The sequence below is a fragment of the Zonotrichia leucophrys genome, chromosome 2 (genome assembly GCF_028769735.1).
Source record: "Zonotrichia leucophrys gambelii isolate GWCS_2022_RI chromosome 2, RI_Zleu_2.0, whole genome shotgun sequence".
Classification (NCBI taxonomy): Eukaryota; Metazoa; Chordata; class Aves; order Passeriformes; family Passerellidae; genus Zonotrichia; species Zonotrichia leucophrys.
This window is the reverse complement of record NC_088171.1, coordinates 88799983-88824529: the sequence shown is the minus strand read 5'-3', so window position 1 is coordinate 88824529 and position 24547 is coordinate 88799983. Positions and strand designations below refer to the sequence as shown.

At 40.0% G+C, this 24547-nt stretch overlaps 1 protein-coding gene across 24 annotated transcripts in view; it reads right to left on the bottom strand.

Annotated features, from left to right (window-relative positions):
* The window catches only part of LOC135444249 (poly(rC)-binding protein 3-like), a 497164-nt gene that overhangs the window by 56703 nt on the left and 415914 nt on the right, over positions 1 to 24547 (bottom strand). For all 24 annotated transcript variants that reach the window (XM_064705626.1, XM_064705627.1, XM_064705618.1 and 21 more), the window contains one exon: positions 4501 to 4651. In XM_064705626.1, coding sequence (XP_064561696.1) covers positions 4501 to 4578 — 78 coding nt within the window. In that variant the 5' untranslated portion in view covers positions 4579 to 4651. The remainder of the gene's footprint in view (positions 1 to 4500; positions 4652 to 24547) is intronic.

Below are 24547 nucleotides of genomic sequence, written 5' to 3'. Positions count from 1 at the left end.
GGACCTGGCTTGTAAATCTCCATTAAGCTGCTTTCCTGAGATTTAAGACCTTTCTACTGCCACAGTCTCTTCACTATCCACATCTAAAATTAAACTTTAATGCTGAGTCTCCAGAGTCTTAATCAGCCTCTTAACACTGGCTGTACACAGAACCAAACTAGTCCAAAATCATGTAATCATTATCCAATATAGTTAAAATAGGCACTTTATGAAGTTATTTCTTCCCGAGCATGAACTGACCAAACCTAGTTCAAGATCACTGCAGATGTCAAGTGTCATACGTTAATATGTTGGCAGATACCTGTGGGCAAGGCTACAATTTTAAGTCTTTCAACCTCATTACCTGAGGCAGTAAGCAAGGAAAAATCAGCCACAAGTCATGGGAATAGAAAATTCAGGAAAAGGTGAGCAAGAAATGGTAAGAAACATGGAGGTCTACACCTATACACTATGACACACAAAGAGCCAAAATAATTTTTATCTTGACAAAAATTTAGAAAGGAAGAAAAAGTAAGAGATACAGTTCTTTTGGGGCTTGAGCTTTGCTTCTCCATACAGAGGGCTCTGATGGCTGGGGGCTGTTTGCCCACGAATGCACATACACTTCATTTGTCTTCCTTATGCCCTTCAAAACCAGTGATGTGGTCTGGGCAAATATTGCTATTCTTGCCTTTGCTGGAAGCAGAAATCTTGCAATCCTTACAGTACTCCAATCTTGTCCAGAAATTACAGTTTTGAAGTAGACAAAATAATAAAATACCCACATCCATTCATGTCTCTTTCCTACACAGTGATTTGACTTATTTTACTTCAAGAAACAGAAAGAATCAGATGGAAAATACAAAAGTAGGGCACTGTAAACAGCCTCAACTCATATTCCCTGTTTTTCTCTACTGAAATGTATGAAACAGCTTTATTTCTTAATGTGATGCATCTTTCTCATTAATAAAGGATGAAAATGTGTATCTGCATTATTTAACATATTCTATATTTCTAACTTCATGTCCTTCAAAAGACTCTTCTGTTTCTGCCCCCTCTGGATCAGCATTCAGGTAACTTGGTCAGAAAGGTGCTGAGCAGCAGAGGCTGCAGTGCCTGTGAAGCGCAGCTTTACAGGATGAATTCAGTTTTGTCTGACTTGTCCTTAGAAACCTTCAGTGATGGATGGTGCAGCAAGCCCAGGCAGCCTCCATCCCTCCTCACACATCCTCGTAATGAGTTTTTCCTAATCTTGCTTTTGAGATTTCCCACAGAAACTGACAGTTGCTTCTCTGTGGATGCAAGGAATGCCTAAGCACTGCCCTTGCAGCATCCTCACCAACACCTGCCCTCTAATTTGTCACAAGAAAATGTGACAAATGTTTTGTGTTGCTCATGATTTCTCTTCGGGGCTGTAGCACCATTGTAGCTTTTTCACTGATGTAACATGGCAAAAGATGAAAATGAGGCCTTTCATTTTACATCATCACAAAATCTCTGAAAGTACCAGCTCAGGAGGACACCTTTCATACTAGGCCCTGGAAACACTGAGGTTACCCTGAGGTGAACCTTTCATACCTCGCAGTGGTTGGCTTTTTGCAGGGCCTGCACAAATTCTTTTTCCACTATCACTAGTAAAAAAATTGCTGCCCTCTCTTAACACCACGTTTTCTGCCATGAGAATATCAAGGCTGTGCCTTGCCTTGCTGCCAGCTGGCTGCTCCCAGACCTTGCCATGCTGTGGCTGAGTGGCTGTGCTCCCAGGGGCTGTCCCAGCCTCCCCAGCCAGGAGCTCAGCTGGATGCACAGACACTCCTTTCCCCAAAGCAAGAGAAAGCAAAGGTGCTGATCAGTGGTGTCCTACCTGCACTGGGGAGACACTGGCCCTGGTTCTCCCAGGCTCAGGACTCTTCCTATTTCTTTTCCTTTCACCACATGATAATGTCTTTTGTTTATGCAACATAATTTGTTTGTTGTGGTGTTTTTTTAATTCATTACCATCTTGAAGAGGTCTGGCCACTCATACAAATCCTCATTTTTCTGCAGATATAGAATTTACCTTAATAGCCTCATTAAGGTGTCCATTCTTGACTTAAAGCCTCTATACAAATCACATTAAAAGTACATGCTGAAAATTTCCTAAGTCTGCAGGACTTACAGGCAAGATAAGCAAGCACAGTAGCACAATTTATGGATTTCCAATCAAAATGCATGCAAACAACTCAAAGCACATTGGCCTTCCCTATGCAAAGGTACACTGATAATAATGGTTTAGACACAGAGAGTTAAAGTTCGTAGGGAGAGGTCCTCATTTTTCCATGCAATGCATTAATAAATAACATTAAAATTATTTTACTTTAAAAATAACTGAATCCAGTTTGCTCCTGCTATTTTAAAAACCTTTTTATTCCTCCTCTTCTCTCTCAAGTTATGACCAGTTATTTACAAACCAACTTCTGCTTCTAGACAAACTCTTTTGTCTAGGAATATTAATTACAGATCAACAATTTCCACTGATGTCATTACCACAACAAATCTGAAGGAAGAGCCTAGAAATGTGTTTCTTCTTTTCCAGAAGCACATACAGCTTTCAGAATGCTCTCTCATATTGAGTTCATATTGATTCAGACATCTTTCATTCCTCTGTATTATTTCTAAATCACAGAAATGACATCAAAGAAACGGAAAGCGTCTGACTTTTATCACCAAAATAAATTCTGATTTAATGTACCCTTTCCAATACTTAGGCACAATAGGATACATGATTAGAGCATAGTGGAGCTAACAGAATACCCATCGTGCCTTGTTAACTGAGGATGCATGGTATAGATCCAGGTAAAATTTGAACTTTGTAGCTTTTGTGGGTTTAATTTAGACCCTTGGGGCTACATATGCATTGAAGGCTGGACACATAACATCCATTATTGTTAAAAGTAGTTGCACACAAAATCAATGATGTTTAACAGAGAAAATGAACTTTATCTGATTTCATTTCTGATTTAAAAAACTTCAATAATCCGAGCCCACAGTTTAAATAAAATGTCCTGAAAATGACAGACACTTCATTTTTGCTTTAAAGGCATGATTCTGAAACAAGCAGAGTGGTCTGACAATGATTAAAAAAGCCCAAAACACCATCACTTAAGCACATGGGAATGTGACTGCAACCAGTAGGGCTGCTTATACCCACTGGGATAAGTATGTGCTCAAATGCTTTCATGGAATGGGACCAGAAACCAGTAGAATCAACCCTGAAGACCTAATTTTGAGCACAGACACGTGTACAGATTTTAGGTGGGTTTTGTAAGAGAGAGTGTTATTAAATTTGTTTGACAGATCCCTATTTAAGATGCAGATTTACACACCAGATGCCTGCCTGAAGCTGAATATTTCAGGGGGAAAAAAATTCAAAATGGTTAGATCATTTCTGAGAAAAAATATAATTTGATCTGACATAACCTAATTTCTGAGGGTTTTAATTTGCAAACTTAAGCTGTACCCCCTCACACTTCTCCATAAGTAAAACAGAATGGGAGACACCTTAATGTCCTATTTGTGCTATGGGTTTATCAAATGCGTCTTCATACCATAGTTTGAAAACATCCACTCTGTTAAAATGTATAAGTATTTTAATGGTGAAATTAAACTCTAGGAGTAAAAATATTTTTTTAGATTTATATATACAAATTTGATCTCCAGAATAATATGCATTATATATTCACTGTTCCCTGTTAAGGATGAGACTTAACCACCTCCTTTCTATAACATTCATTCATTAAGCCTAAAAATGCCTGGAGTTGCCTGATGCAAATAATACAAACAAACCTATGAAATGTGCTTTTTAATTAAAAGCCCACTTTATGATCTGTTGATGTGAAACAAGCAGCAGCCAGACTGTTAAATCTGACAATACTGAACTGGCACTTTGTCTGTGGCACAGATTTCCCACTTATCTGCATGCTTTAAGTGCGGCACTGGACAGAAAGGAAATGAGAGTCAATCTTTCGACCCAAACCCGCAGGGACCAGGGCAAACCCCCGGCATATCAGGGGGTTCACTCTGATGAGATGTTACAGCAGAATAATGAAGAACTGGACCCCATTTGCATTCAACAGAAATAGACACCAGCTCCGTGGCAATTATTTCACACGAGACAATGTTCTGGTATCCTAAAAAAGCTCTGCAAAACCCAGCAAATGCTGAGAAAGGCCAGCTGTATGCAGGTCAGCCTCCTGCAAGGGTCTGCCCAATTTGGCTCACTATCAATGGAAGAACTCCTTTTTTTTTGCCGCCAGATCCGCTCAAAATGGGTTTGTTACAGGCAGGGCTTTTTTCAATGAGCTTGGGCTGCAGCATGAACTTCAGCAGGACCCCCTGAAAGGCAGGGGGTGATTTTCTGGCCGTGGCAATGGTGCTTTTGACTAAAGGTGGAGGAGGAGCAGACCCTCTGTCAATGCTAGTGCCAGGCTCTGCTGGTAGCTGCACACACACTCAACACACAGGCAACAGGAAATGCTTCACCTTGCCATGCATGAGAAGGCGTATGGTAAGAGTGACATTGAGACCTCCTTCGGACACTTTTCCGTCCTTCGTGTTCATCCTGGCCTTGTATCTTCCACACTTGAAAGTAGCTTCGTTTTTTTTATTTTTTTCTTCTATTCACTTAATCAACCTAAAGGGAGAGAGAAAGAAAAAAAAAGAAAAAGTACCATTGAGTGGCTGAAGCTGAACTGAGAATATCATGTTGTACAAACCAATTAACATTCCTTCCTTTGATTTTCTGGACTACAGCTTAGTGCTGAAAAGGTTCCTTTGATTATTATCCCTCCCCATCCAACTCTTTAGCCCTTCACCAATTACAAGATAAACTCCCTTTTGAAACCTTTAAAATTTTCTTAACTTCCTGTATTTCAAAGTTGAAAGTACAGAGCACAGCAGAGTGAAGTACAACATTTTCTTCTGAAGAGCACTTTGTTAACCTCTGCAGTGTGTATATGCTACATACATATATCTATACATACTTTTTTTACACATGCCTGCTGCTGGTTTTATTTCTCTCCTTGTTACTACATCTTTCTCTTTTTGCTCTTGCAGAAGAGATATTTTTGTTTTCTCTCTAGCTAGAGAGAAATTAATTCTGAGCCTAAACACTGATCCCTGCCAGCAACAGCGGATGACACATTATCAAAGACATCTGAATAACGAAGAGCCACTTGCTGTTGTAAATCTGGGCACTGTCTGACTTTGTTTTTGTCTATGAGGCCCAGAGGTGGCTCAGTCCCTCAAAGGCCAAAACTGAGCCTCAGCCCTAAGTGGAAGGAAGATTTTTCTTAATTTCTAATGACAAATTGCAGATTTCCAGTCATTTACAAAGCCATAAATATCCTAAAATGCTAATGAAAGCTGCAAGGGCTGGCTTTGAAGGGATAAACAAGCTGCATTATGAGTTTATTAATGCAAGGACATTTATCAGCACATACAAAAATGTGAGCAGGAAGGAATATTACAAAGGGCAGACAAATTCTGTAGTAGAACAGGCTTAGTGACTCCCTATTTAGTTTTGTCCTTCTCAGGCTTATCTTAGAGAGCATAAAACCCTTAGACATTATGCCTCTCAGTAACCATCCCTTTTTTGTTACCCATCCCCTGTAACAACCCTATTAGCTTTGCATTTTCGGGCTTCCCAGATATTTACCTTGCACTATATATAAATAGGGCACTGGCTAATGAGCACTCCCATTTTGTGTTTTGGAGTGGCAGGCTGCTCTCCCCTTACCAAGATTGCTCAGGCATGGGATTAGACAACTGGAAGGGCCTATGGGATCATTCTCCTAAAAACTCTGGAGGAAGTATCGTGAGGCTGTTTTACCATTTGATTAAGCTCTGTCCTAAGAGGCACTAAGCACTTTACTAGACCAAAGTGAAGCCCACATTGGCTGAACATGTTATGTGTGAGAGACATCAACAGCAGTTCTTAAAGGAAGAGCCCAAGAAAAGCGTGGAGAGATTGCTGATGGACTTGCTGAGCTGCCAGCAATCAACGATTCTTGGCACCCTGGGAGTTTGCCTCCAGACCTGCATTTCCCATAGCCATTGGTTGACAGCTTCATGAATTTGTTTAGCGCCTTCTTGAATCCATATATCTGGTCTCCAAAAGTGGTGCTCTCACACATTTAATATTAGTGTGGAAAAACGTTCTCCACTCTACACGGCTTAAATTTGCTCACTGATATTTCCCCTTGTTACACATTTTGCCCTTTGTGTGTTATCTGAAGACTGTCACATCAAGTCACTTCTCTGAAGCTGAAACTTCTCATTTCAGCCAGGGCCTGTGAGTGACCAAGCCACTCCTTATGTTTTTGCCCCTGGGAAATACACTGGAAGAGTTTTCTCTCAAGCCTCTACAGGAATAGTAGGGCCACAGAGAGCTCCTGTGCCTTCAGTGACTGCAAGAGTAAGTGGCAGACATGCCTAAGGAGAGATGAAAAGAAAGAGTGAGAAAGAGCAGCTTAAACTCCTCATTCCACCTTCCTGATTTCCCCTAACCCAGCACAGACTAAGAGTATTTAGTACCATGTCCTCCACCACCCAGATCACAGCTGCTGATATAAATCCATTTATTTCACATTTATAGGCTTATCCCTTACACTATATATTCCCTATCACACTGGGGAAAGGGAAACAAGAAGCCAGGTGCCTGGGTGAAAAGGCAGAAAACAGAAGCAGCCTGGCCATGTCTCTGATGCACCATGAGTGCAAGAAGGCGACAGGAAAATGTTCCAAGGCAGATCTCAGGGAATGGCAGAGAAAGGTACCAGCTGTACTCCACTTGTTTAAGATTAGACCAGGACTCAGGGGAAAACCTGCAACTGGATGACCATGACAGCCCGTTCTGAGAAGTTCAGAGTGTGGAGCAGAGGAGATGACTGCGGTTGTTCCCAGGCTGAGACAGGGAATGGTCTCATGCTGCTCTGGACCTGCTCCTTGCTGAGGCAAATGTCCTGGCTCTGACAGACCAGCATTTTCTGATCTGCCAAAGAAAGCCCAAGCAAACCCTAAGTGCCAAACAGGAGCACTTTGGTACATAAACAGCAGCCTAGACCTTGTCATTCTGGACTGTACGAGAGCAACACCGGCCCTTTGAGACCTCTAGAAACTGATGGCAGCTTTAGGGCAGGCTTGGAAGATTTCAAGAACAGCTGTGTTTCAAGTAGAAGCAAGGTATGTAAGACCTCTGTGGATCAAAATTCAGTGATGAAGGTACAGTTGTTTCTAATGAGATGTACTCCCATGTGGGAAAAATAATTCCAGACTAGAAATAGGTTTACAGGTGCCATGGCCTCTTACTACTGGACTGCTGCAGCATCACTTTGGAAAAGAAAAATGGAAGAAAATCTTTACCCCAACAAGAAACCAATCTCCACCCAAGCCTGACCTTTTCCAGATAAAACCTGAAAAAAATCAGTAGTAAAGACTAACACCTTTTGGGTTCTTTTCAAAAACCCAGAGATTAGAAATGAAATTCCACCACAAATATTGTTTAAAAAGCCACAACTATATGATTTTATGAAGGATTTTGTCACTGTCCCTCCTCCCAACAAGCTTAAACTCTGGCACCTGGCACTGAGAATCAGAACAGATGTCTGGGGGAGGGCTGGGAGTGTGGGTGCCTGCAAGGAGTTAGGCAGCTGTGTGAGACACAAAAGGAATTAATTCAGAAAGGCAGTCTCACATGCTAAGGAAGAATATTTAAAAGCTACACATACACTACGAAGAGAGAAGACTTTTTACTATGCCAGGTCAATCACATCTGCCTCAGTTGTCCTGAGAGTGCAAGTATTCTGGGTAAAACATTTACAGCTTTACAAAGTAAACCTACAGCACTGTTAATGACCTGGGTGTTTTGGTTTTAAAGACAGATTAAAACAAAATATGTTGTTGTACTTCATTACTTTTAACTTTAAAGGAATTGATTTTTACTTTTAAAGCATTTTTTTTTCTGCAGACAATGTTGCAAACATGCTGATCTCTGTGTACATGCAGATGTCAGATCATCACATTCACAAGGAAGAGAATGGCTCCCTCCACAGAGCCTCCTACCAGACAGCGAGACATTCATGTATTTATAAACCTATGCTGTCATATACAAGTGCATTGTGAATATTTAATTGGTAAAATAATTTCCCTCTCCTTTGCAAAGTCAGCATTTTGAACAATTTACTGTGTTCCAGCCTTGTGTGTGCCTCTCTGTGAGTGAACACAGGCAGCTTTCCTTTCTCATGCTCTGTGCAGTGAGGTCCCATGGCTACCCTGGGGGCTGGGAGACCTGAGTCTCAGACTGAAAAAAAAAATAAATCAGTGTTCCACAGTTTTCCTGACACCAGAAGAAAGTCAGAGGACTCCACAGGTGAGCCGAGTGTGGCTCAGCTAAATGTTAAGAGTGAGGGTATTTGCATTTTAGCCTGCCTTCAGCAGAGTGCTGGCAGTGACAGGAGGACAGCTGGACAAGATCCTCTTCCTGACCTTGGGACTCTGGACCAGAATGCACAAAGCCCAAGATCTGGGGCTCTGCAGCTCCAGGTAACAAGCAAAAATATCATGTCCACAGAACAAAGGAAAGTAGCTCACAACAGGTAGTTCCCAGCAAACTGCAGATCTTTACTTCCTTTGGGGCTTTTCCATTGTCCTGTGGACATTTCCATTGCTGTTTATCACGTAAAAAGCGAACATTTTTGTTTGGGTAGAAAAACACATCCAAATGCATTTTAAAAACCACAACCTATTTAAAACTCCAACAAAATGGATGTGGAGTCATATGCAAATGCTTTTTATCTGTAAGCATATGCTTCTATACATTTTTAAAATTAGCTATCTCAAGCTGGCATGTACCCACAGGTCCTACATGCTCAATATTTATTACACATAATTTTTTAACATGGCTTTTCTGTAATTGTGGGTAGATTAGGCGAATAAAACAACAAGCAGCTCAGCCGCACATTCATCGGACTACTACAAAACCCCAACACAGTTCTTGGGGGTTCCAGTGAATTAATAAAAGCTACAAGATGAACTATAAGCTGAAGGGCAGTGTCACAACCCCCACACACACAGACACATGGAGGTCAGGAATCCTTGTGGCTGAGGGCATAGTGTGAGATGGCTGCCTGAAGCCTGAGACATGGAAAGCCAACCTCCTGACCCCCTTTCTTCCTACCCCTCAAGCCTGCTAATTCCCTCCAAGAAAATAAGCAGGCCATTGCAGAGAATATGGCTGCACAGTGCTTTATAAAATATATCCATGTTAAGGCAACCACTTCAGGCATGCAGGGTAGAAAGCAGCAGGCAGGGATGCCAAAGATGAATAAAATCAACATAGTACCAAGGTAGACATCAGGCAATTGATCTCTGAGTTTAAAGCCCAAATAAATTATTTGACTTCTGTGACTCTGCCAAGAGAGCTACTCATCTCAAAGATCCAGAGGGATGCAAGGGAGAAGCGAGAGAAAGAGAGTGTGCCCAGGGTGAGGTGGGGTGGAGCTGCACAGTCACAGAGGCGTGCTGGAAGCAAAGAGATGCAGAGAGAAGGGAAGGAGAAAGGGAGAAATTTAGCTTCAGATAGCTGATACAGGGAACAGTGTGAGAAAAATCAATGTGGAAACAAGAACCACCTGGAAATATTAAAGGAGGAAGCCTGCTCTGCTATGTTAAATCTTGATTTTACAGTTGTTAAATCTGAGCTGTTGGGAAAGAAGAAACTGGCCAGAGCACCCAGCACAGCATTCTCTGTGTTTGGGCCTCAAAATCTCTGGAACCTAATTATGATGTTTCATCACTATGAACTGAAAAATGCAATCATGAATAAAGCAAGGAAGAATTCACTGATAAAATTGAAAAAAAATCCAGCTGTTCTACTGGAAGAAAAAAAAAGGTAAAAGAATAGGGAAATGATAGTGACTGACATTCAGGAGACTCTACTTCTAATTCACATGAGGATGGTTAAACTCAGTCATATAGTTTCCATGTATCTGTAGGTTTAGAAAAAGATAACTTCTTTTTCTTAAAGGAAACATGAGAAAATCCAGTCTCTCACAGTAAACATGTGATTTTCACAATATAAGGAACTATCCCAAAGGAGGGGTAACTAGGCAGATAGCAAGCCATAGACACGAGGGCATGAAAAAGAAGAAAAAGTGTGAAGATGAACAAAGAGATTTATCATGACTTATGGAGAACTGAAAACTGGACAGAAACATGCCACTTATGAAGAAGTAGCTCAGAGTTTCATCTATTTAGCAAGAACTCAATAAAACTACCAAAAAAAAAAAAAAGAAAAAAAAAGATAGCAAGAGTGAAAAAAACAGAACAGAGAAAACTGAAGCACAGGAAATCATGAAAAGGCTGTAGCTCAGTCCTCTTGATCAGAAGACTTCAGGTGGAGAGAGATCTCCCAGGAATTGGAAGAAACACACTGCCAGGGATCACGATGAGAAGAAACAACCTGTGCTTTCAGCAGAGAACAGTTCTTTGGAGGCAGATTTATGCTACTGACATGATTTTAGTCTTTCATTTAAACTGGAGGGAATACAGGAGGGGATAAGGAACGTAAGAAAATTGCCACAGGACAAGAACTGATGACATTATCAGCAGAGTTGACATATTTGGCCATACAGTAAGGCTTAAAATTAGGAATAAGTTTTCTGCCACAGACAGGTTGGTGCTATCAAACAAGGAGATGACTGCTTTGCTTACAAGCTCTTTGATAAGCTAGGCAGCTGTTATCTATGGCTTTTCACTTGAAACTAACATCTCTGGATGTCAAAGGACTAAACACTGTAATCACCCAAAAAAAAACCCAAGCAAAAGCAAACCACCTCATCCCCCCCACTGGCCAAAAACCAACAACCACAGCTACAGGTGAAATTCAGAGCAAAACCAGCTCAGCTGCAGTCGTCTTGATTTGTTTCAACTAACGTTTTTTCAAAAATTATTAAAAGAGATAATGATCTGACAATATTTACAGTCTCAGTTGGAGCAAAAGAAGACAACTGGATATTTGCTAAACATACACTTCTTCACTTTCTCTGTCAACTGAAGGATAAAGACATCCACTGTTACTAAACCATATTGTTATGAGGTTACTAAAAATGCTCAAAGGAAGCCCACAATAACATAACAGTAATAATAATGACAATTCTTCAAAGGATTTTTCTCCCAGTAATAACTACTTGCAAAAGGAGAAATCAGGCTTTGGAGCATTCCAGTTTTGCACAGAAGCCTCACCAGGAGAACCTGATTAATGAACAATAGCTAAAGAAGCAGGTGCAGTATCAACTTTTCTACTTTATCTCTTCCATCTCCCAAATTACTAGAGAGGACTCTACACAAAGGAATAAGATTATACATTTTATTCACATCCTTATAATTTATATCCTCAAAATAGATTTAATGCTAATCTCTAACTTTTTCATGACGAGAACAAGATCTGCAGATCCTGGCTCCCTTAAATTGTTGCATCATGGCCCATCTTAAGTAGGGGGATAGTTGGTGTGAATCCAAAATCCAGAAATGAGAAAATTAATTACTTGTGTTACCAGAACAAAGCCTGCATGTGTCAGTTGGCACAATGGGTTTTTGCTAAAAAGGTAAAATAAGATAAAACAACAGCTCCAGAATGAAATTTAAACACTAGGGAGAAGAAGGATTAAGGAAATTCATAAATTACATGCTCAAGGAGATAACACATAATAAAAGTTAGCTGAATATGGGCTACTAAGATAGCAGTAGTTTAAGTACACAAACAGATACAGAAAATACATGTTTGTGGGGGGTTTTTTAAGTGGTAAAATATTAGCTGAAAAGTCAAAGGGGATTAAAGAGCAACACATTCTTCCACCAGCTAACAGCCACTAACAAAAAGCAGTCACACAGCTTAGCAGGGCCTGTGCTTTTACCAATTATTGTAAAAATCTCTTTATCTGTCATATGCTGAGCCACGTAGTTACTACAGATGGTTGGAAGTAGTGGTTTTGCCAAAGATGTGAAACTGATAAGGAAAGAACAGGATGAAAAAATAACAGGACAACTTTTATAGGCAATTGAAAGTATAAAAACTGGCAAGACTCCAGGCATGCTGCCTTTTGAATGTAATTTTATGAAGTATGTGAAGTGACAGTAGTTTTTCCTTGATATGTTTGATGATGTTTTGCCTGAGGAAGAACCTATCCTATCTATAGGAGAAGCTGCCTTGTGTTCTCCCTGAAGCTGCCTTTGTGCTCTCCCTAAAACAAAAAATGCCCTCACCCTGTACAACTGACATCTCATTTGCTGAAGATCACTGCATGTCAAATAATCTTTGAAGAGAACAGCAAAAAATTAGAGACTGATTTTTTTCTATTCTCAACTGATGAATGTTCAGCTACTGAACTTGATGTATATGAGTCCTGCTCTTAAAATGGACCACTTTTCCTCATGCTAGTCAATAAGCATGAGCTTTAGGCAATTACACTGGTTGTTCCCTTTTTGATTTATTAAAGGAAGTAAACAGCAACATATTTATTGACTCTTCTGCTAATAATGTTTTTTTGTAAAGCCTTTTGAATAAACAATAAGATGTTGTGGATTTGTTACAGGAAGAAAAATCATAGAAGCACAATAAAGACTATTGTCTTGTTCACAAATTTTCTACTATCAACATTTAATGACAAATTACTTATTTAACATAAATTAATGTCAAAATATTATTCTGTGTGTGAATAGACAGCTACACACTGCCAAAATATTGAAAGTTATCCCATTAGAAAGCATCACATGCCAAACAGGTAATAAATAAATGCTATCAAATGTCTGGAAATGAAGTATCAAGAAATCTAGAAAAGCTACATAATGATATTCAGCAAATGCCAAACAGATCTGGGACCTGATGGAAGTAAATAATGGAATAACACAGTAAAAAATGGAAAATACAGTGATTCTTTTGCCAAAGATATCTTCCATATTTCTAATTTTTTCCCCTTCTTTCTGCAATTATTCCAGAAAGAACTACCCTGGCAGAAATGCAGAGAGCATCTTTACAATTCCCCATGAACTACAAGACAAGCAGCGGAGCGAGCATGCCAATACTTTGTACAAACCCAGCAGCCAACTTAGTGCTTCTGCATCTGTGCAAAAGCCAGGCAGATAAAAGCTCCCGTAGATAGAAGCTGACATGCTGCATAATGCAACATAAATGCTTCCATGAGGAAGTTGTGGCAGCTCACTATAATTTACTCTGTACAAATATTCTCCAAAAGGATTTGAGGATGAGCAGGAGGACAGAGCAGAAGGTGCTTTCTTTCCTTTCCTAATGGCAGCAATGAAAGGAACTGTAAGCTTCATCACGAACCTGCCAGTTTGCAACATCAGGGAAGACAATTTATGCATATGGTAGACCAGTTATTCACCAGACTCTAAAGCTCTAATCGTAGCTTTAAGCATAAAATCAGCTTTAACTGCCACTTTATCCCGTGGTTCCAAACGCTCAAGTAAAGCACCACATTTCCCACACCTCTGGGACTTTTCATGCTGCTTGTTTCAAACGGAAATTTTGCCTTACTCGCTTATGTTTGACTAAGAAACAGTCACTCCATCTAACTTGGATTATTCATTCCATATGGTATGAGATAATAAATCTAATAAAGAAATGTACACGTCAGTCCCAGGGAAGGTACAAGTAGTACAAGTAGCCCAAGTGGTCTGTCCAGGCCAGAGCTGCTTACAAGAATGGCCTATCATATAAGAAGAGATTTTTGGTCCACACCTATTCCTGAAAAAAAAAAAAATCTATGTTCTGATGACCTAAACATTGTGAATGTGTGGTATATTTGTTAAATAATCTCTGCCCTCTAAAGTCAAATGAACGATTCTGACATTTCCTCATTACATAATTTCATTCTGGAATAATGTTTAAATTTACCTTAATATAATTTAAAACAAATAAAGCAACAGCTTTGCTTGTTGATTTAAAAATAAATCTACTTGTGAGAAGACAGTCAAGCCTACTTCCCATTCTTTAAAATGTATAAGAGAACAGAGAAATAGACACAGTCTATTTCCAATCTATTTAAAGTAAGATTTATGTACATACATGAAAAAAAAAAAAAGAGACACATTTCAACATAGTATGTATATATGTACAGAATACGGTTAAATAATGACAAGCAAGTAAGGTATAATTTTTTACATGACAGATGTGGACAAATTTTAAAACATTATGCACCACATTGCTGGGGTGTAATCTAATAAGCAAATATTAAGAACAGAATGATTTTTATATGAGGTTCTTATCTTCAATAAAAACAGTCTCACAGACATAGAGATCTGTAATTTTCTTTGCCAGTACATATAGGAGTAAGGACAGCTTCTTATTGATCAAAGGAAAAAAATTCCCCAAACCAGAAGAATAGTTAAGGAAATACAGAAGCTTCTTTAATAAGAAACATTAACCCATCAAGTATGTTCCCACTGGGCACAGAACAAACAGATATTTAAATATATTTGCAGTTTTATATTTCCATTGGTGTTGAAATTATATCTGTCCTAGAATATATCTTTGTCCAACTTATTTGTAAATTAAATGCTTTCAAGACATATCTGGCTTGATAAAGTCAATTGTTTCACTCAAACCACAAATATGGCTGATGGTCAGTGAAATGAGGCTAATAATAATGATGATACATTTAACTTCATTAAACATAAAAATATTACATACTGATATAACCAAACCTCTGACACAAACAAACAAAAATATCACTTCTGTCATCACCTTCATGATGTTATTTACAAGGCTGTGATTCGAAAAGCCATTCAAGCTTCCCAAATGAATAAAAGAAATACTTATTTAAAGTAAGGGAAACTCACACAGCCTCTCAGAAAGGGAAGAGGATGAGCTCCAATCCTTCAGTCGCAAGGGGATGGGTACCAGCCTCTGGAGTGTGTCAGGCTCCCTCCTGGGATGCCACACTTGAGGCAAAGAGGGAATTGTTTTAGACATCAGTCCAACAGCAGCACAGCTGTAACAGCTGCAAATACGAGAGCTGCAAAGACTTCCATCGTTCATGGGGATAAAAGAGGAAGACAAAAAGCAATGTTGCAATGTCCTGCCAAGGCACTGGAATTGTTGCCTTCAAAAGCCATAACCTGAATATTTAAGTTCTCAGCCACTGATTGTTAGTGAAAACATACAGCATTACAGATTTCATGTGAAATTAATGACTATGGAGTAGGTAAGAAAATTCACTAAGTTCCAGAGCCCCATCTGAAAAAAGATTTAACAAAAAACCCCCCACCCAATCAAAAACCCCAAAACTCAGCCCACAATAAATGACTCTTTTATGGGCAGTCAATACTCAGACTAAAGAGCCAAACACATCTCAAGATTTAAGCCACTTAAATCAATATTTCTGTCACTGATTTAAACCAGGAGAATCTTTAAAGCTCAAAAGCCAGTCTAAGTAATGAAGCATTCAAAACCAAAGAAAAACATAAAATAGTTTATAAGTGACTTAAAAGTGCCAGTTGTAAAGTGAGCCACTATATCTTGCCCTAGCACTGCATTTGGCCCTAGCCATCCATTTGTTACTTCTGTGGAACCTTCAGAAAGCAAAGAGCCTCTTTTTGAAGAAACAACTCATTTTTTCACCAAGCTGCTCAGGTGAAACAATGCTTCATGAAATGTCTGTCATTTTGTCCAACCTTCAATCTCTTTCTGTACAAACACATGCATACACATGTACCTGCATATATGTCCATGAATGTAAACAAGCCTCCCCAACACTTTCAACATTTTGAAGAGTTAACAGGGATGTCAAAGTGTCAGGTTCACACAAGTTTCATTGAGACACAAGCTAGGAAGGTGCAAGGTTATGGTTCCACTGCAGGCTACTGGGAGCTTCTTCTCTCAGCGACAGCCTTGAGTGAGCAAAGTGGAAGGAGGGGACTCGGAAAATGAACTAATACAATAACTTTAAAAGCTCCCAGATTCAGAGAAATTCCCAACAAGAGGTGCTTTAAGCAGACACAGGACACACATTCCTTTTTTTTTTCTCACAGCTGCTCCAGCAGCTTTGTGGCTCATACACACTCCTGCTACCTTTAACAGATTTTCATCGATATTGCCAGTTGTGTCATTTAGTGCTCTACTTTCTTTAAGAAAACAAGACAGGACCTTTGCTAATGTGAATGATTTTATGGTGCCCCTACCTTCCCACCTTTGGCTTGGGACCACAAAGTGATCCATTAGCTCATTCAAAAGAAAAAAAGTAAAGGTCAAGAGAAGATAATTGCTGACTTATTGCAGAAATGCCAGATATATACTGTGGATTTACACCCAGGAGTAGGTTACTAATAAATAAATAAATTAACAAACAACTCAAAATAAAATAAAATAAAATAATAAAAAGCATTACTAAAGTTTTGGTACTGTCTACATCAATAACTAGAAGAAGGAATTACCATCACATCAATGACTGTCACTTGGACGGAGTGCAGACACTAAAAAGAGAAGAGCTCAAATAGAAGCAGAAAGATAATAATCCAAAAAGTAACACAGTGGAAAAAAAGTGACAATAAATCTACAATACAAGCAATAATACAAATACAACAACTGAGAAACCCAGTTCTTAAAAATGAGTCACATCTGGAAAGCCCTGATGATACAAAAGACCCGGGGATGACCCAGGCTACAAATTAAAGATTTAAAACTTGTACTTTGAAGCAGGGGAGTAGGAAGCATCTATGTTCTTACAACCAACTCCAATTTTATATTTGCACAGGACAATCCACAACAAAAGCAACCCAAAAACCCTCAATCCAATGCAATCCAAAAACACAAACAAAAGAAAAAAGAAAATGAAAAAAGAAAAAGGAGTTCATTAACTGGAGAAAAGAAAAAAAACCTACTTACTAAAACTGACAGAAAGATGGAGGTGGATCCTAGCTACTGTTCAGTCTAATGTAAAGGAAACAGGGGCAAATGAACCCATGAAATCTTATTAATCTCCAGTCTCCAAGACTTAGTACATTTTCTGCTTCTTTTTCATTTATACTAGAGCACTGGAATTATTTTTATTGAAGCTGGGGAGGGATATTTTAGAAATTTTTTTACTATTATTTAGTTAATAAGCAAGTTAACTTGGTAAGAGGAAAAGGAGGTCATATAGTATTCAAAGAGATACAATACTTGTTTTCTTTTTTCCCCTCCAGTGTTCTGCATTGAAATCTGAAAAGCCTGTTTCAGATTCTGCACGTTGCTATTGCACACGTAATAATAGGACACACTGGCCTTTGATACAATTCTCTTCAGGGAACAAAAGCTTCCTTTGGCACAACTACAGCCACTGCTTGTTGTAGGTTACACATGTCTTTCCAGTCAAGCATGATTAATAACTGTTAAAAAAAATGCTCATGACCCATGGCAAGTATTCTTTCAACTATAATACCAGCATTATGGGCTCTGAATCTCAGTAATTTTAAAATGTGCTTCTACAATGGAACTATAATTTAATTACTTTTTCTGCAGCCTGTTCCATTTTGTTTCATCACTTTGATTGCACCATGCACTTGGCAGCTTATGGAAGACTGCATCTGCCTCCAGGATTATTTCACTGGGTTCTTTCGACATCTGTTTCTGAAAATGACTTTATTTGCAGTGGCATAAAGAATAATCAGAGACTTGTTTAATCCAGATAAATTGGAAAAGAGAGAGACACAGAGTCGGAGTTGGAGACAGGGAAGAGACCAGGGAAAAAGAGAAAGCAGATCTATGCTGCATGCTGCAGAAGACATCAAAATAATCTCTCCTCTTCCTGTGCTTCTGCAAATGTTGTTATCTGATGGATGATATGATACATGAAAAGATGAGTCACTAAATCAGTTCCTTTTAATGTTTGGGGGGAGCTCATAGATGCAATACATTCTAGCTAAAGCTTCATGCTGTGTTTGATCAGTTTAATAAAATTTTCATGAATTACATTTGCAACCTCATCCACTGAGAATCACAATGCAGTCTGAAATGATCCGTAGCAGTTGACAAAAGTCCTTGTAATAAATGAGCTAAATCCAGGCTCCAGCCTGACCTGACATCCTTCCAAAGGCAGCCACAGCCAACACCTGTTGCCGGGCGCCACTGCACAGCTATGGGCCGAGCACACAGCTCAGCATAACTTCCCAAATATCAGCACTCGTGAACTGGGTCACCTGTGTATCAGATGACCAAGTTCAAGGCATCTGAAACATGCCCATGCCTGCCTGAGCTTTGATTCAACACAATGGAAACCAGCACTGTTGACTCCTGTTTACTTTTGCATTATAGATGGATTTGTTAACCCACAAACCATTTAAAGCAGTTAAAGACGTGCCCTCTAAAAGATCACAGGTGTTGGCCAGGTTTTATTTCAGTTTTGGTTCTCTTTGCCTGTTTTTTTGTGGAAGGTGAACATATACTTGTCAAGACACATCCACTGCTTCCCTAAGAATGCTGCAGGAAGGCAGCTCTGGCAACAGAAGCAGACAGCAAGGCTTTAGGGACAAAGCCCACTAAAATTCTAAGTGCTAGACCATAAGGATAACAAGCAGAACAATTCCTAGCATTGTCTTACTTTTGAGAGTTTCAAATCTTGTCTGTCTTATGCTCCATTCTTTTTGGAGATTTTTTGGTTATTTGCTGGCCTTCGGGGCTATATAGCTGCAGCAAGCACATCAGAAATTAACTGGTTTCGACACATATATTTCCTAGGAATTATTTTAAGACAGCTCCAAGAGAGGCCCTGCTGTTCTCAGGAAGACAATGAAGCAAAATCATCATCCCCAGAAGTAACAGGTATCACGCAAACACACAATAGCTGGACATGCTGTTAAGTGGTGGCCATGCTCTTTGCTGTTGTCCCTTTGAGAAGGTCACAAAAGGAAAAGACAAAAAATGCCTCCTTTTTTGTATTGCACTGCCTCGCCTTTCCTCAGCAAAATACAACAGGTAAGCTAAGGACATGAAAAAAATCACAGTTTCCACATTGTTGATCTACTTACAGGCAACACAGGAAGCAAAACTCCTCTGGCAACCAGTGTGCTAGTAACTTGGCAAGTTTGACAATCTGCATTTGGAAACCTGGTTATTTTCATAAAAGACATAATCCCCACAGTAAACAACTCAAACTTTTGGAAGGAAACAGACCAAACCAAAAATTTGCAGTTAGCAAAAATGAAAAGAATCGTAAGTGTATTTTGCTAATGAATTACTTGAAACCCAGTAGAACAAGATTCTCTCTGCTCCTTCTTAACCAAGGTCCCCCATTCTCTCTGATGTCTGAGGATGAGGTGAAGATTTGATAGAGTATATTACCTATTCATAGAAGTTTTGTAATCAGCTAATCAGGTAGGGAAGCTGCCCTGAAGAGAGATATGTTCCAGTGACATGCTGCGAAAGTCCTATTAAGAGACTATTAACAATTATTCTTATTTTTACTTTTTAATTTAGACAAATTTAATTCCTCCCCTCATTTTCCATCTCACAACCTTTGGCTGTAACACAGCAGTTGCACAGGGCCAGTAGCCATGCAAAGAAATTACTCATTGCTTTTCTAGAGCTTCAGTGTAAAATGTACACAGAATAAGAGACAGAGAGTCTGACAAGACTTTGTTGTCTTGCCAGTATTACCAAAGAACAAAAGCCATCATGCTTAATTAGCAATTGTCCCTAAAGAATTTGTAAGGATGTACTGTTTAACAGCCAAGGTGAAAACTGGTTTTCCTCTGAAGCACCAGATAGTGACCACTCCTGGACAATGAGCAGATGCCTGTGCTGTGCTGCTGGTCAGATGTGGCTCAGCAGCAACTCTTCCATAAAAAAATGCTCTTAAGGACAAGGTAAGTGTTTGAACACTTAGCTTAGCCACATGAACTGGGAATGAAGCTTTCAAACCACTGGCAGCAACTGAAGAGAGAGAAGCCAACACACTCCCTTAAGCAGTTTATAAGGTCAGGGTCAAGTCAGGACAGGGCAGCATGGGGGCAAGTGGCTCTTTATCAGGTTACTTAAGAGAACAATAGAGGTGTCAGCTTGTTGCATGTGGTGATGCCAGTGTGCCCTCTTAAATCAAATTTTTGAGGAGGTAGAACTTTAGTTTTGAGCAAATTTGAATAACCAGCTTGGAAAAAGTGGAAATTCAGTGGAAATTGGTTTGGGTCTTATCACGTGACTAACAGTCCTCACCTGGGAAGAGTTCTCCTCCTGTGACCAGAGGTTCCTATCCAGAGCACTTGAGACCTATCTCAGGGAGTGGCAGGAAGAACAGCTCATGCTCTAAGACATTTCCACTGAACTCCAGGAACAAGAGGAATTCTGTTTATGCAGAAACACAGCCTGCCTTTAACCCACCAATCCTGTCTTAGGCAGGGCACAGAAGCGATTTTTTAAAGACACCACAAAGGCTTCACTATAACATGGAACAGCTTCTCCAAGAGTGAAATCTTTGTGCAGCAGCAGAAACAGCAGAGACGCCTCCTGAGCGTCTTGATACTGGCAGGTCTTTAGCTACTTAGCTGACTGTAAAATGGAGTGATTGAGGCTCCTAATTTCAAGCACATAAAGGACCTTGGAGCCTGCCCAGTGCGGACACAGACATGAAATCTAGCTGTCATGAAACAAAATGTTGTAGTCATTCTGTCAAGATAGACAGAAAATGTTCAGTCATTCTATCCTATGTCTACGAAAGTTACCTCCCAGCAGCTGCCCACACACACTGCCCAAGGTTCTCTGGAATCAACTAGGTACACCCAACAATGCATCAGAAGAGCTGCTTCATGTTATTGCTCTTAGGTCAGCACCAAAGGAGGGCCTCTCTACAGGATACCAACTATTCCTCATCCCTTACCCCTTGACATGCTCTATCAAAATTAACCAGATTTTTGGTGGCATTTAAGAAAATCTACTTAAAACTGCTTTCTGATGCAATGGATTTTCATCTACAAGGATCTTACTTGTACCTCCTTGAAGTGAAATCATTTAAAAGTGATTGAAATGAAAATGGATCCTGTTTGTCAGAGGCAGACCTAGTTTCTGTCTGTGGCTATTCTTCAGCTCAGGAGAGGAGAAGTTATAAGATACAAAAGGAAAATGATCTGTGTGGGAGACTTCACTGTGCTCTGCTTAATTAGCTGATGTTCCATATGAGAAACACAGCAGTGTGCACCCTCATGTCCACACACGTGCTTGTAGAACCAATGTGAACTGACAACAGGGTTGATGTATCTTCTATAAATTGGAATATGGCACCAAAACATAGCCAAGAGGAACTAGTCTGCATCACTTTATAACACAAATCACGATTTTCCCAGACTGCAACAGCCCCAAGCAGATCATCTAAGTTTTCAATTGCTTCCGTAAAGTGGAAGCTCTGTCTTTGCAACAGCATTCAGTCACGCTATCTAGAGAGTCTTCCCAGACTGTAGTGTAATGTAAAATCAAGATAATTGAGAGATCAGCCATGCAATACACATATACATATATATCTGCTCATTCTGACAGAGTCCTACACGCATAAAACTGCTTGTATCAGCCCCAACACTCCTCCAGCGCTCAGAGATATTATTCTGATCACATAAAATGCAGCAGCAACCACTATTTCCTCACACAGTCATTCTATACACAAATGTCAGATTATGTATTGTTCTTCCCAATGCAAATGTCAGTTTGGATCGGCCATAGGCTGCAGACGTGCCCCAGATTATTCTGGGTCCCCTATGGAGCTGAGGCACAAATTCTCAGCACCTCACAGGAATGAAAAGCCTTTGCCACAGAGGCAGGCAAGGGTACACGTGTCTCGCCTTTCTGCCATGGAAGAGGCACAAATAAAATATTAAGCCCATGCACTTTTGACCCCTAAACTGCAGCACCAAACAAAAGCAGGGCAGCACTACTGCAGAAGCACAGTTTCTGTGGATATATAAAATTAATGATCAAGCTTCCCTTATCTGTGAGCACAAGTGAGTGCAGACTGAGAGGTCACGGGGATGGCTTTTCTGGGCACAAACTGGATCTTTCAGGAGGATATCAGGCATCTAAAAACCATGTAAAGGAGAACAGCACAACAGTTGGTGGCTGACTTCTACAGAGAAACACTCTTTTACAGTTTCTACAGCAACCTGTTGATAACAAAAGGCTGATGGTAGATGTCTGTGAAATAAGAGGGTGAAAACCAAGGCAATATAGGAAAGAATATATCAGAGATACCTGATGTGTTAATTGTTTCCTTCTGTTTCCCTTGATTTCCCTGTGTTCTAAATGGGAAAGGTGGTGAGCCAGTCTGAAGGATTTACTGGGCTTTTCTGATAGCCTCCACAAGGCTCTACTTCACAATTTCTCATTGTGACATACTTGGCTAATGGCAAAATTGAAGAAAAACTATGTAGACAGTCTGGAGATGTTGAACCTAATAATTTTAATAATTTTCTGTGTTTCTTGGCTTTGTTGTTTTTTTTTTTTTCTGAAGTCTGAGAGGCATAAATTCTGTTGAACCATTAGGACCTTGGAAAAGAATTACACATAAAAAAACAAACACAGGTAGTTTGTTATTATGGCTAGCTAAACAAAAACCCCCAAAACCTCCAAAATCACATCACTGCCTCCCAGAGTATTTCTTCAAGGATATAGTTTTAAAGCCTGAGGCACCATACTTTATATGAGGTGGGTATTTGTTAATAGAGGGATATCTGTGATGACATCCCCAAGCCCCAGGCAAACTCTCCTCACTCTGAGCCATGCTGCCTGCCTTCTTCCCTGCTCTAGGACACTGCCAGCTAGTTCAAGGGGCTCAAAGCCAAATATTCCCAATTTCTGCAAGGTGCTTTGCTAAGAATTCCTAAAGGAAAATCTAGTCTAAATGTCCTGTTTCTGTTACCTAAAAATATGTCAAATATCAATTGCAGCTGAAAAACAGTGGAAGCCAGTTTTTCAAGGAGTACAGACAACCAAGATAATTGTAATACTGAAATGTTGCTGTACTCTTAATAGTAATAGCAAAAATAATAGCAAAACAACAGAGAAATGCAAAGCTGACTAAATACTTAAGAAGCAGTGCTTTTCAGGTCATGCAAACACATAATCCAAGTGTTTTTATTCTCTGAATCACAGAAGCTGATGTAGAGGAATATTTACAGCTTCCATGCTCTCCTCCCTCCCCCATACACCCCCTCACATCACTCCCCTGTTGCTTGTTGACATCCTGGCACTTCTGAAAATTACTGCTTTGCCATCTAACTTTTGGAAGTAAATGCAAAACACAGTGGATCTTACCTCCTCCTTACCAATGGACTATTTACACAACCTAGCTGGTTTGACTTTTAAGTGCAGACTGAATACACTAACAGCTGCATTCTTTCAGAAAATGAGATCCACGGTTATTAATTTTGTCACCAGTGTCATCAGACCAGTTTCTTACTTGTGGCTATGAAATTCCTTTCAGATGACATACTTACAAAAAAAATTAGGAATCCATGTAGTGGAGGATAAAATGACTCACATATTCTAGGAAAATATAGGCTTGTAACTGAGACATGTAGGTTTGGCTTGAAGCAAATTTGTGCACAGCCTATTACAAAAGGCATCTTGTTGGTCCCTCCCTTAAGTAACTGAGACAGGCTGCTTGCAAGATTTTCATGAAAACAGCTCTTTCATGGAAAACTGAGTTATTCTATTGCTGTTTCCTTTATAATTTTAAACAAGAGTCTTATTTTTTGCATGAAGGACATTCCAAATCCCACTTTGCAATTTTAATCACAAAGTAGTTTTGCAGCATGTATTAGAATAACAATGGCTCTTCCCAGAGAGACGTCTTTGCTGGATGAAGTGGCAGCTAGCAAATATCATGTAGCTGGTAGAATACCAAAGCAGGAACCCATGGCCATGCTCTCTCCCCTTCCTCTTTTCAGATCTTGCCCAGAGCATTTAAATCTGAGCTTTGAGGGAAAAGTCCCTTTCCTTGGCCTGTTCTCCCCTTGCTTGAATGCACTTCCCTGGACTGTGAGAGGAATGAATTGTGTCTCCATGTGGAAGAGGGCCACTGTCCCCTGTCCCTTCACCCCACAGCTAGCAATGACTGAAGACAGGCACAAAGCCCTGTACATTACAGAAAAAGGCAGAGTTACCCTGCAGCCCAGGTTCAGATGGACAAATGCCTATGCCCGGCGTTTCCTCTGCTGGCTGCAGCCAGAACATACAGAGACCAGTCCAAGCTCTCAGGTGCAGCTGAAGTCACCAACCAGCTATGCCACTTCCTACACTGCTGCTGACCCCCAGATCCTGCAGGAATTCTGGCCAAGCCCAGGCCTGCTATTTAGACCTATACATCCTATCATTGCCACCTCAAGACTCAAAAACTAACAGCCCTGTGCTGCAAATTCTGCAGCCAATGAAGACAGTACCATTCCACAGACCATCTGGGGACTTACCCAGCTCAGACCAAGGGCACCAAGGCCTCCACAGCTACACAGAATCAAAGCAAATGGAAACTACAGCAAGTCCTATATGTAGGCTTAGCAG